The 17,700-nt window shown below is 47.2% G+C and overlaps 1 protein-coding gene across 1 annotated transcript in view; it reads right to left on the bottom strand.

Moving 5' to 3' along the window:
- The window catches only part of LOC146356122 (uncharacterized), a 43,970-nt gene that overhangs the window by 15,281 nt on the left and 10,989 nt on the right, over nucleotides 1-17,700 (bottom strand). The window contains exons 7-9 of the mRNA XM_084830018.1: nucleotides 10,672-11,414; nucleotides 7,280-7,394; nucleotides 1,816-2,536 (exon numbers count right to left, since the gene is read on the bottom strand). Of these exons, the coding sequence (XP_084686144.1) occupies nucleotides 1,816-2,536; nucleotides 7,280-7,394; nucleotides 10,672-11,414 (1,579 nt within the window). The remainder of the gene's footprint in view (nucleotides 1-1,815; nucleotides 2,537-7,279; nucleotides 7,395-10,671; nucleotides 11,415-17,700) is intronic.

Genomic DNA, 17,700 nt, shown 5'->3' with positions numbered 1-17,700 from the left:
TGGAGGAGGTCATCAAGCTGCAAAGAGGCATTACCAGAGCTAGTTTCAGCTAGCCAAAATACCACAATACTTCAGCTTAAAGCCCTTGCTACCAGGAACTAAGCAGGAAGAGGCATTTCAAGCTCTTAGAATGGAGAAAAAACTGGCCAGGATCGGGGAAACCACAAAATGATAGGTGGCTGGAGAAAAAGGGTGTGGCCATCTGGGGACCGATGGAAGGCCAGATACGGCCCACAGGCCTGAGGTTTCTGACCCCTGCTCTACAATAAAGAACAGCATCACCTCATCCCATATGAACCTGCCTAGTAGACTGTGTTCTTCATTTGAGGGCCTGTTACACATCCCACCACCTGAAGAGCTGAGGTTGGTGGGGAGCCAAAACAGGGCCTTCTCTGTAGCAGCCCCCCCATTGTAGAACACCCTTTCCAGGGATTCTAGACTGGTTCCCTCATTATTGACCTTTAGACGGTTGGTAAAATATACTGTTCTGCCGAGCTTTTAATGATTTAGGCTGTTCTTCGGTTTTAGAAGGTTCCCCTGTTCTACTATTATGCATGTCATTAGTTTTGTTTTAGCTTTGTTTGGAATTGTTGTATTTTATTGTGTTGAGGGTTTTATTGTAAATTGTCCTGTGTGCTTATTGATTCAGCAAGGTTTTAAATAAATAAATAAATCCTTTGAGAAACCGTTTAACATTTTAATGTGTGCCCCCCCCCCCCCCACACACACATTAATGTCTTGTCAGGCTAATGTATAAAATGGAGAACTGAGTGTGGTTTCCCTGGTGCATAAAGAACAATTTGCTCTCTTTTTAAATAAGTATTAAGTGCAACAGAGAACACGTGTGTGTGTTTTTAAATGCAAGGAAAGCAAATCAGTTACACATTCATGTAGTTAGCAGAAGGTGACGATTCCCAAACAAAGGGTTGGATCCAGATTTAAGTGGAAGCCACTGAGCTGGTGGAAATAGACTTCCCTGCTCTGTCCTTCTCATGGCAGCCCCTCCAGCCCCCTGGAAACTTTTCACAGGGAAGTCAGGAGATCCTGTAGAATGGGATGAGCTTTGGTGTGTGTGGAAGGAGGGTGGATTCCCCCAAATCAGGCAGAGGGTCCTTCCGCAAGCAGAGCCCTTCCTCTTGTGGAAGGTCCCTTCCTCTTGCAGAAGGCAGATCCTGGATCCGACCTAAAATGTGTATATTTGAAAAGCAGCCCAAATCCTGTCCCCATTGGTATTTTAACTGACTGTTGGAGAAACAACAGAATATGTTCAAATGGTGGTTGTTAATCCTCTATATCTGTTCCGCTTTGGTCCCAGTTTCTCAAATAGGCACTTGTATTTTTTCCGGGATGCCTGATCAGCTTGCATTTATCATTTAAGCTTTCGCTCCAATCCGAGCACTTATATAAGGGGGGCAGAACCTCAAATCCGCCCCTCCGGGGATTCCCAGAAAGCCCCACTTCCTTCCATGGCTACGTACACACACACACCCCGACTACTTGACGGTTTCCTGGCTTTTGTGCAGTTTTCCCCCCGTTCTAAAAGTTCAAAATGCCTCTCTTAAGGCTTAGTTACTGACAGTAAGAGCTTTAAGCTACAATATGCTTGTAATTTTGGCCCTGCCCCCTTTGTCTTTGGCCCCGCCCACCACTGGAATGCAGCCCCCCAGAGCTTCTCCTAAATGGAATTTGGCCCCCAGGTGAAATAGGTTCTGCACCCCTGGTATAAGTGCTTCTCTGTGGTGAGACTTCCTTGGTGACTAACAATAGGGTAGCTGTATTGGCTCAGTGTCTGGGGGAAAGCTTCATTTTTATGATTTCTCCCCCGTGTGCATCCTTTTATGTGAAGTCAGATGGTCGCTCCGGCTGAAGCTCTTTCCACACACCAAGCATTTATACGGCTTCTCCCCAGTGTGCATTCTCTGATGTATAGTCAGACGGTAACTCCGACTGAAATTCTTTCCGCACTCCAAGCATTTGTATGGCTTCTCGCCAGTGTGGATCCTCTGATGTGAGGTGAGGTCTGTACTCTGGCTGAAGCTCTTCCCGCACTCGACACACGAGTAAGGCTTCTCCCCCGTGTGCGTCCTTTGGTGTAAAGTAAGATGGTCGCTACGGCTGAAGCTTTTCCCACACTCAGCACACTTGTACGGTTTCTCCCCTGTGTGGGTTCTTTTATGGGCAGTGAGGTTGGAGACTTGAATGAAGCTCTTTCCACACTCCGAACACTTATAGGGTTTCTCTCCGGTGTGGACCCGCTGATGTGCCTTGAGGCTCGATTTGCAGCTAAAAGTTTTGCCGCACGCGGGGCACTTATTTGACCGCTTTCCCTTCTGTAGGCTTAGGAATTCATGGAGGCTGCCAACCTGGACGGCAACAGATTTATTCCTCCTCTTCTCGTTGGCTTCCAAACTCCTTCCCTGCTGCCAGTCTGGCCCACCTTGATCGCCAGCGTTGTCTTCCACCTCTGGCTGTGGAACTCTTTCTGGAGAAACCTCATCAAGTTCCCCCCCCATTTCGCAGTTCCACACAGCTCCAGCTGGAATAAAAACAGAAGCCCAGTAACAGCCCAAGGGAAAAGACTCCATTTTGCAGAGGCAGTCATTATTTATTTACAATGTTTGTATACTGCTCCACAGCCAAAGGTTTTGGAGCAGTGGACAACAGACAGGATAAAAGAATAAAAACACTATGTTAAAATAATTAATATTTTTTAAAATAACAGAGTTCCGACAAGCCAAGTTTAGATAAACCGTAGCTGGTCACTCAAGGAAGGCCTCCTGAAATAACAATGTCTTCAGGAGGTATGGGAAGCAACACAACGTTGTTTCCTGCCTGACCTCCAAAGACAGGGAATTTCACAGGAAGGGGGCCGACACACTGAAGGCTCTTTTTCTGGTGGACTCCAGCTGGGCCATGGGTCCATGGGGACCCACCAGGAGCAAACCCTCCGATGACCTAATTGACTGGGCAGGTTGGCAAGGAAGAAGGCACTCGCTCAGGTATCTGGGTCCCAAGTTGCCTAGGGCTTTGTACGCTAGTACCAAAATCTTAAACCCGGACTGGTAGTGAATGGGCAGCCAGTGCAGTTCCCTCAGCAAAGGAGTTGGATAGTGAAAAGAGGCAGCTCCCGACAACAGCTGAGCTGCTGCGTTCTGCACTGGCTCCAGCTTCTGGACCAGCCTCAAGGGCAGCCCCACATAGAGCACGTTGCAGTAATCTAGTCTTGAGGTTACTAGCACTTGTACCACTGTGGCCAAACTTTCCCTGTCTAGGAGAGGCCATAGCTGGCAAACCAGCTAAAGGGGTGGTCATTATCAGCTACAGCAAATCTGCCACTGGCAGACTTGCCACCATACATGTTGTTTCCATGTTACTTTTGCCACTGCCACGGTGACAAACTCAGGGGTGGCAGAGACCCAGAGGGAGACCGCAAAAATGGCTGTATGTTGCCCACCCTTGAACTGACTTATACATCCCTATATGGCTTGTGCCCTGGCTACCCGAAAGACTGCCTTCTCCCATATCAGCCTGCTCAGTCCTTAAGATCTTCTGCAGAGACCCTTCTTTTGAGACTACCACCACCAGAGCAGCGACGGGACCAATGCAAGACAGGGCCTTTTTGGTGGCCACTCCCAGGCTGTGGAACTCCTTCCCAAGGGGGGCTAGGTTCAGTCCCTCTGTGCTGTCCTTCTGATGGCAGGCAAAGACTGCTTTATTCAAGAAAGCCCTTGGCCTGTAAGCGGGTATGTTCGTTGGGTGCCATTTTTATTCTGTAATTGTTACATTTTTATTGTATTTTAATGTGCTTCATTGTTTTAATCCGTTTTAAATTGTTCTGTAAAATGCCCTGAGTGCCAAGAGGGTCTTTTCTGCTGTGGCCCCCCAGTTGTGGAATGAGCTTCCCAGAGAGGTTCGCTTGGCACCTCCACTGTGCTTGCTTCAGTGCCCGGTGAAGACGTTTTTATTCTCCCAGGCATTTCAGTTTTTCAGTTTGTTTTTATATCTGGTATTACATTTTAAATGTTTGCACTGCTGCTAGCTTCTGTTTGGTTATTATTTTTATATTGTCGTTTTAAACTTTTATATTGTATTTCATCATCTGTATTTTATTGTCTTGCATTTCAGGGTTTTAATTGTTGTGAACCGCCCAGAGAGCTTGGGCAGTATGAACATTTAATAAATAAATAAATAAATAAATAAAAATTTTATTAGAAAAGTGGGGTATAAATCAAATAAATAAACAGACCTTTATTCAGGCAGCCAGTTCCCCACGCCCGCCTCCCCCAGTGATTAGAAACGAGGGACAGCAGGAACACCCTCATTAGCTCCGCCCCCTCCATCACATTCCTGTGCTCCGCTCAGCCACTCTCCATGAGCTGAGAGTCTGTGTATGCTCCAAGCCATGTTCCCCAGCAACTGGTGTACATAGGCATACTGCCTCTGATGCTGGAGGTACCAAAAGGCCAACAGGACTAGTAGACATTGATACTCTTCTCCTCCAGGAATTTGCCTAACCCCCTTTTAAAGCCATCTATATTGGTGGCCATCGCTACGTCTTGTGGTAGCAAATCCCACAGTTTAACTGTGCGCTGTGTAAAGAACTATTTCCTTTTATCTGTCCTGAATCTCCCACCATTCATCCCCATCAGATGACGCCCTTTCAGTTCTAGTATTATGAGAGAAGGAGAAAAACATTTGCCTATCCACTTTCTCCAAACATGTCTTCCCTCACTTGCCTTTTCTCTAAGCTAAACAGTCCCAGATGTTGTATTTGGACCCGTAGGCACATTTGGAATGTGAGAAACTGCTGTGGGCACCACCACAAAATGGCTCCCATAGAGGATGTGGCTAGTCACATAATGGTTGCCGTGGGGTCCTGGCTAGTCAAGAGATGGGGAGGGGGGAGAAAAATAGCTAGGTTAGAGGCTGGAAGAGAGGGGGAAATAGAGTTTCTTCCTGGCCCACCCAATTGTCTTCCGTCCAGAGATGGTTCCCATTTGCGCGCGCTCTCTCTCTCTCTCCCCCCGTTCCCAGCCTCTAACCTCGCTATTGCTCTACCACAATCCCTTTCCTCACTATTTCTCTCTTTTCCTCGTCCCTAGCCTTCTTCTTACTTTCACTTCCTAGCTCCTAGCCTTGCTCTTTCTCTCTCACTCACTCCTTTACCTTGCTGCTTCTCCTCGCTCCTAGCCTCTAGCCTTGCCCTTTCTCTCCCCTCCACCTTGCTTTCTTTTCCTGCCCGCTGAATAGCTAATGAGCAGCAGGTTCAGGAACGGAGAACCTGGGGCCTAACATTTTTCAATTTTGAATTAATCTCTCTCTTTTTTTTTAAGGGAGCAGGGAATTAAGAGCTGTGTGGGCACCATTGGAGGTACCTCTGGGCACCACACTGGGGACCCCTGTTGTAACCTTCCCTTGCAGGGGAGCTGCAGCTTTTCGGCACTTTTTCCAACTCTACAATATCCTTTTTAAGGTGCTGTGACCAGAACTGTACACAGTATTCCAAGTGTGGTTGCATCTATTATATTGTTCCCTACTGTAATGCAATGCCCGTTGGGGCAGCTTGGTCTTGAATGGGCAATGAAGACCCATGATCTTTAGAAAAGATGTGCTCCTGGTGGAGATGGAAAGGGCTAGCACTGGTTTGTTGCTTATGGATCAAACCAGCTGCCTGAATTTTTGAATTCTCCTTTGGGTGTGGCAGTGGGGACTGCACTTCCAAATTTATCTCCGCTAACTGCTTCGGGGTAGGGATGTATGGATTATGTAAAAGCTATTCCGTCTATGTTTCGCGGATTGTGAGTCGCCTTTCGTTTCGTTGCCCATTGTTCCGTCCATCAACGGAATCAGATTTTTTTTATTTCTGAATTTGCACAAATTCGCATTTCAGGAAAGGTGCATTTGTGCAAATCTGGCTGTGCAAAAAAGCGCAAATTCCTCCCAAATGTGCATTTTCACACTTTTGTCTATGGGGGAAATGTGAATTTTTGGCCGGGTGTTTTTCAAATTTTGCATATTTTTCTATGACAAGATTTGTGCAAAATTCAGGAAAGTTAGAAAACCGGTCCACAAGTCCGCAGAATCCACCCGACAGGGGAAAAGCCGGTCCGCTACGGAATCTGCAAGTTGGAGTCATGAAAATCTGAACACATTTGGTTCTGTTCTGGATTTCTCCGACATCCCTACTCAGGAGTAGTAGACTTCAACTTGCAAGGAAGCACTATAAAGCAGCGATGGGGAACCTCCAGCCCAGAGGACTGATATGGCCTGCAGAGGTCCCCCTATCTAGCCTGCAGGGCCCCCTTGGAGGGGCTTCCAAGCCTTGTCCTCTGAAGGAATCCCCAGTGTTATCTCCAATCACTGGCTGGAGATAACACTGGGGGGTCGGCTTTGTATGAAAACAAAAACAGGATAAATAGTTTCCTGACCAGATAGAACCAAGAATGAATAGGACATCAGGGCAACTTTGCAAGCTGTACACCTGGTTTGGCCACTTCTCCAAACACCGTCTAAGTCCTTTGCTCCATGCAGAGACAGACACAGAGTTCTTGCCTCTATCTGCATGGAGAAAAGCTAAATGGGTTGGTGGCAGGCCCAGATGATGTCAAGCAGGGGGTAGGGCTTCAGGGGTGGGACCCGACACCCCCCCCCCATTATCCAGCCCACCAGATTAGACTGGGGGGGGGTGAATCCAGGCACCCAGATGAAAAAAAGTTCAACACTTCTGCTATAAAGAAATAACATGAGAAACATGCCCCAAAGAAATAAATTCTGAGATCATTTCATTTCATTCATTTATTATCTTTCTATACTGCCCCATAGTTAATATAGAGAGACAGCCAGTGTGGTGTGGTGGCGAGAGTGCTGGACTGGGAGTCGGGAGATCCAGGTTCTAGTCCCCACTCAGCCATGGAAGCTCACTGGGTGACTTTGGGCCAGTCACAGACTCTCAGCCCAACCCACCTCACAGGGCTGTTGTTGTGAGGATAAAATGGAGGACTATGTACGCCGCCTTGGATTCCTTAAGGTGGAAAAAAGGCGGGATATAAATATAATAAATAAATAAATAAATAAATAGCTGAAGCTGTCTGGACGATTCACAAAAATTCATGCGCAATTTCCCCATTTCCCTTAGAAACCAACGCTCTGGGAATTCCAAGGAGAGAGAAGCCCCTGAGCTGCTCTCAAAGGAGAGAAGGAACCCCACTGCAGGTCAGCTGAGGAACCAGCATCAGAGGACCCCCAGCACTCAGGCGCAGAAACGCATCTCCCTCCTTACCGAACAAGCTGGCCTCCACGCCATCACCTTCTTGCTTGGTCTCCCTGCGCAGCTGCCTCAGTTCAAGCTCAGACGGCATCCCAGAGAAACCCAGAGCTGCCTCCTCAAATGCTACCTGCAGCAGCAGAGAAGAAGCATTTCAGAGTAGGGCCACACAGTTGGATGGGCAAGGGCCAGATGGAAGGATTTGATTCTGCTCACCCACCCTCAAACGGGGCCCACTTAAACTATGGAATCCCCTTCCGCAGGATGTAGTGATGGCCACCAGTTTGGATGGCTTTAAAAAGGGATTGGACAAATTCAAGGAGGAGGAGGCTATCAATGGCTACTGGTCCTGGTGGCTATAGGCTACCTCCGCTATGAGGCATTGAGCCTCTGTACACCAGTTGCTGGGGAACATGGGTGGGAAGATGCTGTGGCACTCTTGTCCAGCTTGTGGGTTTCCCATTGGGGCAGCAGGTTGGCCACTGTGGGAACAGAATGCAGGACTAGATGAGCCCTTGGTCTGATCCAGCAGGGCGCTTCTGATGTCCTCTCCTTGATGCGTCTCTCTTCATGTGCCAGGCAAGAGGAATAATCTCCTCTCTCTGACGTTTTTTGGAGAGGCTCACTCTCTAGCAGGGCTGAGTAACCTCTGGCTCACCAGGTGTGGTTGGAAAGTGGACAGGGAGATATTTTTCTCCCTCTCTCATAATGCTAGAACCCAAAGGGGTCGTCCCATGAAGCTGTTTGGTGGGAGATTCAGAACAGGTAAAAGGAAGGACTCCTTCACACAACGCAGAGTTCAACTATGGAACTCGCTACCACAAGGTGTAGTGATGGCCACCCATTTGGATGGCTTTAAAAGGGGGTTAGACAAATTCCTGGAAGAAAAGGCTATCAATGGCTACTAGTCCTGATGGCTATGTGCTGCCTCCAGTATCAGAGGCAGTATGCCAATGTACACCAGTTGCTGGGGAACATGGGTGTGAGGTGCTGTTGCATGCGTGTCCTGCTTGTGGGTTTCTGGTCGAGAGCTAGTTGGCCCCTGGACTAGATGGACCCTTAGCCTGATCCAGCATGGCTTTTCATGTGTTCTTAAATCATGAGCAACTTTCCTTAATAACTATCAATTCCTCTATTTCTGATATTCAGGCTGTAAGAGCTGTAGGTTTTATTGCCAAAATGGGAGTACCCATGCAGAAGAGGTATCAGCGGGTTTGGGAGAACCCCAACAATTGCAGAAGTACCAAAAAAAATTAGGAAAACCCTGAAACAGAGCAACGAGGACTGAGTGTGCTCAGTAGCCACAGAAGCCTGAGAGTTCTTTGTGGGGAATCCTGAACAGGCAGCAACTCTCACCGCAACATTTTGTGAACTTGTGTATAATTTATTTATTATACTGATTTTTACCTCGCCCTTCAAACAAGCTCCCTGGGTGACAAATGAAGTCCCCCCAAAATACAGTGAAAAAAATAAAACAAACTGATTAAAAAAGAACACATATGCTAGCAAGGGCATTTGAATCCATGATCAGGCCTGGATATATATGAAAAAATTGGGATCTGCTGATCTGCAGATCAATCTGCAGAAAATATATATGAAAAAATTGGGATCTGCTGATCTGCAGATCAATCTGCAGGAAAAAATTGGGATCTGCAACAAATTTGAATGGAGCAATAGAATCAGAAAACATCACTTAAAGGAGACTGCAGACCAAAGAATACTTACCTGGAACCTAACCCTGCCACCAGGATAAGTCAAATAAAACAAAATTCAGGACAGATAAAAGGAAGGACTTCTTCGCACAGTGCATAGTTAAACTATGGAACTCACTACCACAGGATGTGGTGATGGCCACCAATTTGGATGGCTTTAAAAGGGGGTTGGACAAATTCCTGGAGGAGAAGGCTATCAGTGGCTACTAGCCCTGATGGGTATGTGCCACCTCCAGTACCAGAGGCAGTGAGCCTATATGTACACCAGCTGCTGGGGAACATGGGTGTGAGGGTGCTGTTGCACTCATGTCCTGCTTGCAGGTTCCTGGTCGACAGCTGGTTGCCACTGTGTGAACTGAATGCTGAACTAGATGGACCCTTGGTCTGATCCAGCAGGGCTCTTCTTATGTTCTTAAAATTATATGTTCATATTAAAGGAACCTGTTATATATGTACTAACCTAGACATTTTAGCCTTTAAGGCAGGGGTGCAGAACATCAGGCCTACGAGCCAAATCCCCAGACAGCCATGCCTCCTTCCCCTGGCCCACCACCAATCATTTGGGGGTTTCCTGTTTTTGTGAGATTTCTTCTCCATTCTAAAAGACTGAAATGCCTCTCCTAAGATTCTTCTAAGGCAGTAAGAGCCTTAAGCTAAAATATGCTGGTATTTCGGGTATTTTGGCCGGCCCCACCACTGGAATATGGCCCCTAAGAGTTGCTCCAAAATGGAATGTGGTCCTCAGGCCGAAAGAGATTTAACACCCCCCTGCTTTAAAGAGTGAGTAACGAGTGATGGAGATCATTGGGGGGCAGGATTATAAATGTGTATATATTTTCATGGTTGTCATTCTAAAAAAAACTAAGTAAAACAGAATGCTATTTTTTAAAAACTAAAAATGGCAAAAACCTTCAAAGGAGATCAAACAAGTGGAGATGGGATGACTCCTTTGGGTCCTAGTATTATGAGAGAGGGAGAAAAATGTCCCCCTATCCATTTTCTCCACACCATGCATAGTTTTGTACACCTCCATCATATCTCCCCTCACTCGCCTTTTTTCCAAGCTAAACAGTCCCAGTCGTTGTAACTTTTCCTCATAGAAAAACTGCTCGTGCCATTTCACCATTTTAGGGTGCAATCCTATGCATGTTTAGACAGAAAAAAGTCCTACAACTCCTAGCATTCCTCAGCCAGCCATGCTGGCTGGGGAATGCTGGGAGCTGTAGGACTTTTTTCTTTCTAAATATACACAGGGTTGCACCCTTAGTTGCCCTTTTCTGCTCTTTTTCCATCTCCACCATATCCTTTTCTAGGTCTGGTAAGTTACTTTTCTTTGGGTTACATTACTAAAAGAAAAGTAATGTAACCAAAGAAAGGTAACTCACCGCATCTAGAAAAGGATATTGTAGAGATGGAAAAAGAGCAGAAAAGGGCAACTAAAATGGGGAACTCACCTCTTTGCCTACTGGGAAATGGGTGTTTCGTGACTGGCCATGCCCACCATGGCAGCCATTTTGTCAGGATGCCCACAACACACTCCCAACAGTCTAAATGTGCCAACTGGCCCCAAAAGGTTGGAGACTCCTGATTTAATCCATCCTGGTCTGCATCTCGCCTTCTCTACTGTGAGATGGAAAGAGATCTTGACCGTTGCCCCATGGCTGGGCTGGCAACAACCCAGCACAATCGGCTCACCTGGCTTGCCTGTCTCTGGGCCTCCTGCTGCCTCAGAAGGAAATCCTCAGCCAGGGCTACAGCTTGGGAGCAGGTCTCGGGGCCGCGATCCCTGACCCAGCTCTGGATCTCTGGCGGCAGGATGGCCAGGAACTGCTCTAGGATCAGCAGCTCCAGGATCTGCTCCTTGGAGTGTCTCTCGACCTTTAGCCACTGACGGCAAAGCTCCTGCAACCGGCTGTAAACTGCTCTTGGCTCCTCGGCCTCCTGGTAGCAGAAACACCGGAAGTGCTGTCGGTTTTTCTCTCTCCTCAAGGTGTCCCCCCGCAAGATGGCTGCCTTCACCTTCCCATAATCCTCTCTGTCTCGGGCCTGCAGGCTGCAAAAGGCTTGCTCAGCTTCTCCTCTGAGGGCTGGCAGGAGCTGGGCCACCCACTCTTCTTTGGGCCACCGGCAGGCCTCGGCCACTTGCTCGAAGGAGGCCAGGAAGGCCTTGGCATCATCCCATGGGGTGGGCTCCTCCAGCAACAGTGGGATTGCCCAGTGTGACTGAGGGGACTCTACTGTCTTCAGAAACTCTCGCCACTGGGCTTCCCACTGCTGAAGCGAGCCCTCGCCGGGTTCCTGCTTAACTTGTTCTCTCGGAATCCTTTGCAAGAATCCATGACTCCCAGGCTGGAGGACATGAAGGGCTTTCCCTGTTCCTTTGGATCCCTCTCCTAAGGTGAGGCCAGTGAGGTCTTCCATTTTCATCCTCAGGTGAACTCACAGAGACAGCACGCCAGCAGAGAAAACTCTAGATGAATGACAGCAATCCAGACTTGGGTGCTGAGCCACTCGCCTGGGGAAAAGAGAGTGAAATGGGGAAGGGGGAGGGAATGAACACAAGGGAACTGTCAGCACCCGATAGGGTAGCCACCATTTGCTTTTAGACATTCTGGATGTATGCTAAGTACCATGTTGAACTGAACAACTCATCTGGTCGCTTATGACAAACAAGAATTCCATGAAGGCAAGTGCATAGAATACCATGCAAACAAGTAGGCAGGCAGAGGAAAGATGGATCTTTCCATTCCTCTTCCACCGGTCTGGTTGTTTTCTGTGCTGTCACCCTCTGCTTGCTTGTTTGGTAGAAGGCTTGGGGGGGGGGGGGCTTGCCTGCTTAGAGGCTCGTATCCTGTGTTTCCATGCTCAGGTGCAAAGAAGCAATTTAAGAAACAAAAACAGAACTCATCATTTCGGACAAATACAACTGTGTATTACTAGGGCAGCTTAAGAAGTTCTAGGCTGTGGATTCAAGGGTGACTTTGGGCTAGTCACTGACTCTCAGCCTAACCTACCTCACAGGGTTGTTGTGAGGATACAACTGGAGAGAAGAAGGACCATGTAGCTGCCTTGGGTTCCTTGCAAGAGGAAAAAAGGTGGGATATAACTGTAATAAATAAATAAATAGCAAGAAGCTGGACGGACATATTTGGACAGAGATGGAGAATCATGTTGGTCATTGCAGCCCCACAGCAATCCAGTATAACGAAACATCCCAGATTAAATGCGTGGGAGGAGGCAGGTGTAATTTATTTATTATTTATTATTATTATTTATTATAAACGTTTATACCGCTTAATATATTAAAAGCCTTAAGCGTTTCACAAGAAAATGCAATATAACAATATAAAAACCAGATAATTAAAAATATGACAGCACCTTAAACAATAAAACGGGGTAGTAGCAGAGACTCTCACAGGTCAGGCAAAGCCTGTTTGAACAAATGTTTTTTCCAGAGGAGTTTAAAACTAGCCACCATTTCTGCCTCTCAAGCTTGAAGTGGGAGAGTAGCATAGAATCATAGAATAGTAGGGTTGGAAGGGGCCTATCAGATCGAGTCCAACCCCCTGTTCAAGGTAGGAATCCAAGTCAGAGCATCCCTGACAGATGGCTGTCCAGCTTCATCTTGAATGCCTCCAGCGTGGGAGAGACCACTACCTCCCTAGGTAATTGTTTCCATTGTCGTATTGCTCTAACAGTCAGGACGTTTTTCCTGATGTTCAGCCGGAATCTGGCTTCCTGCAACTTAAGCCCATTATTCTGTGTCCTGTACTCTGGGATGATGGAGATCCTGGCCTTCCTCTCTGTGACAACCTTTCAAGTACTTGAAGAGCGCTATCATCTCCCCTCAGTCTTCTCTTCTCAAGGATAAACATGCCCAGTCTTTCAGTCTCTCCTCATAGGGCTTTGTTTCCAGTCTCCTGATCATCTTCATTGCCCTCCTCTGAGCCCTCTGCAGTTTGTCTGCATCCTTCTTAAAGTGTGGCACCCAGAACTGGACACAGTACTCCAGATGCGGCTTAACCAGTGCTGAGTAGAGGGGAATTAGTACTTCATGTGATTTGGAAGCTATACTTCTATTAATGCAGCCCAAAATAGCATTTGCCTTTTTTGCAGCCACATCACATTGCTGGCTCATTTTCAGCTTGTGATCTACAACAATTCCAAGATCCAACAATTCCAAAGATGGGTACCGCCACTGAAAAGGCTTATGTGCCACTAGCTGGTGACATTCTATTGGTCACAGATCGATCAATAAGGCCTCCTCAAAAGATCTCAGGGGTCAACTGGGTATATGTGGGGGAAGATGGTCAGCTAGGTAATGTTTGTGGCAGATCCAGGCCAGGATTTCGAAGTGCCCTGGGCTAATCACAGAGCAGTCCACCCCAGAACTCACATTACACTGGAGAGGAAGAAGAGTCAGCCGTGGCTATATGCAGGGAAGAAACTATAAAATAAAATTCTGCACTTGTTCAGCCTTGGCCTGAACCAGACTCCTTTTTCTATGGGTGCAATCCTATGCATGCTTAGACAGACAAAAGTCCTACAACTCCCAGCATTCCCCAGCCAGCAGTCCCCCAGGCCTCTGAACACAACAGCAGGTCTGTCTCCTACAACCACTAAGGTGGTACTGCTACACCTTCTGCGGCTCTCAAAGAAATCTCATTTACAACGGAGGTTTGTTTGTTTATTTATTTATTTATTTATTTATTTCATTTCTATACCGCCCAATAGCCGAAGCTCTCTGGGCGGTTCACAAAAACTAAAACCAAACAACACACAATAAAACAATTTAAAATATATAGAACATTAAAACCACAATATAACAATACAACCACAATAAAACCTAGCAGCAGTACAGGAGTTTAAAATACAGATTTAAAACAGCAAAGATAAAAATTTAGAAAGCTAAAATGCCTGGGAAAATAAAAAGGTCTTCACCTGGTGCCGAAAGGAGTACAATGTAGGCGCCAGGCGAACCTCACTAGGGAGCTCATTCCAGAGCCGGGGTGCCACAACAGAAAAAGGTTGGGGAGATCATTGCAGGGGAACAGATAAGAAAGCCAGCGTGGGGTCAACTTCTGCCCTGGTAGCACTCTAAGGGCTCAGTTGATTTATTTGTTTTTTTGTCAGCCCTAGCAAGAATTACTTTGTTGCAGCAAAGGCAAGAAAAGTCCTGTGGCACCTTAAAAGGCTAACAAAATTATTACAGCATAATACACTTTCATGCAGCAGAGCCCAAATTATTATTGTGCCGTAATACGTTTGGAAGAAACGGTAGAGAAAATAAAGAAAAAAAGAAAAATGTTATGCGCAGTGATAATTTATGTTAAAGCAGGGATGGGGAACCTGTGCCCCCTCCCCATGTTGTTGGACTCCAGCGCCTGTTGTCCCCAACCAGTGCCCATGCTGGCTGGGGATGATGGAAGTTGTAGTCCAACGTCTCCGTTGGGGGAAAGCTGCCTTAAGGTGCAATTCTACGCATGTTTAGACCAAAAAAAGGCCAACAACTCCCAGCATCCCCGAAGCCAGCATGGGAATGCTGGGAGTTGTAGGACTTTTTCCCGTCTAAACATGCATAGGATTGTGCCCTTAGAGATAATTGTGCCCTTAAAATAATGACTGGGACATCCCAGCACAGATGAACTTCTTTCTCCCCCAAGCAAGAGCACCCATAGGCGCCGCCCGTCAAGACCAGGGGGTCTTCCCCATAAGGCAACTCTCCTTCTTCACCCCTCTCCCGGATTGCAACTTCTGCCCTCTCCCTCAGCGCCCTGCTGCCTTGTTGTTGTTGTTTATTCGCTCAGTCGCTTCCGACTCTTCGTGACTTCACGGACCAGCCCACGCCAGAGCTTCCTGTTGGCTGTCGCCACCCCCAGCTCCCCCAAGGTCGAGTCCGTCACCTCCAGAATATCATCCATCCACCTTGCCCTTGGTCGGCCCCTCCTCTTTTTGCCTTCCACTTTCCCTAGCATCAGCATCTTCTCCAGGGTATCCTGTCTTCTCATGATGTGGCCAAAGTACTTCAGTTTTGCCTTTAAGATCCTTCCCTCAAGTGAGCAGTCTGGCTTTATTTCCTGGAGTATGGACTGGTTTGATCTTCTTGCAGTCCAAGGCACTCTCAGAATTTTCCTCCAGCACCACAGTTCAAAAGCATCTATCTTCATTCGCTCAGCTTTCCTTATGGTCCAGCTCTCGCAGCCATAGGTTACTACGGGGAATACCATTGCTTGAACTATGCGGACCTTTGTTGTCAGTGTGACGTCTCTGCTCTTCACTATTTTATCAAGATTTGTCATTGCTGTCCTCCCAAGAAGTAAATGTCTTCTGATTTCCTGGCTGCAGTCAGCGTCTGCAGTAATCTTTGCGCCTAGAAAGACAAAGTCTGTCACTGCCTCCACGTTTTCTCCCTCTATTTGCCAGTTATCAATCAAGCTGGTTGCCATAATCTTGGTTTCTTTGAGGTTTAACTGCAACCCAGCTTTTGCACTTTCTTCTTTCACCTTCGTCATGAGGTTCCTCAGCTCTTCCTCGCTTTCAGCCATCGAAGTGGTATCATCTGCATACCGGAGATTGTTAATGTTTCTTCCAGCGATTTTAACTCCAGCCTTGGCTTCATCAAGCCCAGCACGTCGCATGATGTGTTCTGCGTACAGGTTGAATAGGTAGGGTGAGAGTATACAACCCTGCCGTATTCCTTTCCCAATCTTAAACCACTCCGTTGTTCTGTGGTCTGTTCTTACCGTTGCTACTTGGTCGTTATACAGATTCCTCAGGAGGCAGACAAGATGACTTGGTATCCCCATACCACCAAGCACTTGCCACAATTTGTGATGATCCACACAGTCAAAGGCTTTAGAAGAGTCAATAAAACAGAAACAGATGTTATTCTGAAACTCCCTGGCTTTCTCCATTATCCAGTGGATATTGGCAATTTGGTCTCTAGTTCCTCTGCCTTTTCTAAACCCAGCTTGTACATCTGGCAATTCTCATTCCATGAATTGCTGGAGTCTACCTTGCAAGATCTTGAGCATTACCTTACTGGCATATGAAATAAGTGCCACTGTTTGATAGTTTGAACATTCTTTGGTGCTTCCCTTTTTTGGTATGGGGATATAAGTTGATTTTTTCCAATCTGTTGGCCATTCTTGTGTTTTCCAAATTTGCTGGCATATGGCATGCATCACCTTGACAGCATCATCTTGCAAGATTTTCAACAGTTCAGCTGGGATACCGTCATCTCCTGCTGCCTTGTTATTAGCAATGCTTCTTAAGGCCCATTCAACCACAGTCTTCAGGATGTGTGGCTCTAGCTCACTGACCACACCGTCAAATCTATCCCCGATATTATTATCCTTCCTATACAGATCTTCCATATATTCTTGCCACCTTTTCTTGATCTCTTCTGCTTCTGTTAGGTCCTTGCCATCTTTGTTTTTGATCACACCCATTTTTGCCTGGAATTTACCTCCAATGTTTCTAATTTTCTGGAAGAGGTTTCTTGTCCTTTTTGTTCTGTTATCTTCTTCCGCTTCTGCGCATTGCTTGTTTAAAAATAATTCCTTATCTCTTCTGGCTAACCTCTGGAATTTTGCATTTAATTGGGCATATCTCCCCCTCTCACTGTTGCCTTTTGCTTTCCTTCTTTCTTGGGCTGCTTCCAGTGTCCCAGCAGACAGCCATCTTGCCTTCTTGGTTTTCTTTTTCTTTGGGACGTTTTTTGTTGCCGCCTCCTGAACAATGTTGCGAACTTCTGTCCATAGTTCTCCCGGGACCCTATCTACTAAATCTAGTCCCTTAAATCTATTCTTCACCTCCACTGCATATTCATGAGGAATATTCGTGAGCTCATGTCTAACTGATTCGTGGGTCTTCCCTATTCTCTTGAGTCTGGTTCTAAATTGTGCAATAAGAAGTTCGTGATCTGACCTACAGTCAGATCACGAACTGCTGCCTTAGGAGAAAGAAACTGCAGGGTTCCCCCCAAATGTTTTGGACTACAACTCCCAGCATTCCTGACCCTTGTCCCTGCGTGCTGGGTCTGCTGGGAGTTGAAGTCCGGAACATCTGGAGGGCAGCAGGCTGGGAGAGGCTGCCTTAGGAGAAAGAAAGAAAGAAAGAAAGAAAGAACCCGCGGGGGATGCCCACCCGCGTGCCTTCAAGACAAGGAAGGTCCTGAAAGGGAAGGACCTTGCTAGAACCAGGGTCCAAATGGACGGGGCGGAGAATGGAGGAGCTGGGTTGGGGGGTCTGGTCTCTCTCCGCCAATTTCCTGCCCCTCCTGCTGCTCCCAACAGGGGTGGTCTTCCATCCCCCTTTCTTGCTCACCTCTCCATGCACCTCCCCAGTCTGAGCTTTTTCTGCAGCTGCAGGGAAAACCAAAGTCCTCCCCCCGCCCCTCCCTTCTCTCTCACAGGAAGGAGCGCATTTGCTGCGCTTGGCATCTCTTTCCTGCCCCCTCTAGGACGCGACGCTCTCTATCAGCTTAACCCTTTGGATTTGGCACGGAGCTGCAGCAGGGCAGCGACGTCTGGGTTTGAGTAGAGCTCAGGGTTCGAGCACAACTGTTGCAGGCAGAAGATCGCAGGTTCGGTCCCTGGCACGTCCCGCTAAAAAGAGCAGATTCCAGAGGAAGGGAAAAACTCCTTTGCCTGAGATCCTGAGGAACTGCTGCCGCCAGTCATAAGGACACAAGAAGAGCCCTGCTGGATCAGACCAAGGGTC

Source organism: Heloderma suspectum, chromosome 2, assembly GCF_057233095.1.
Source record: "Heloderma suspectum isolate Gila_16-S chromosome 2, 16-S_ref, whole genome shotgun sequence".
In the NCBI taxonomy this organism is placed as follows: Eukaryota; Metazoa; Chordata; class Lepidosauria; order Squamata; family Helodermatidae; genus Heloderma; species Heloderma suspectum.
The sequence above is the reverse complement of the archived record's forward strand: the minus strand, read 5'-3'. Positions and strand labels throughout refer to the sequence as shown.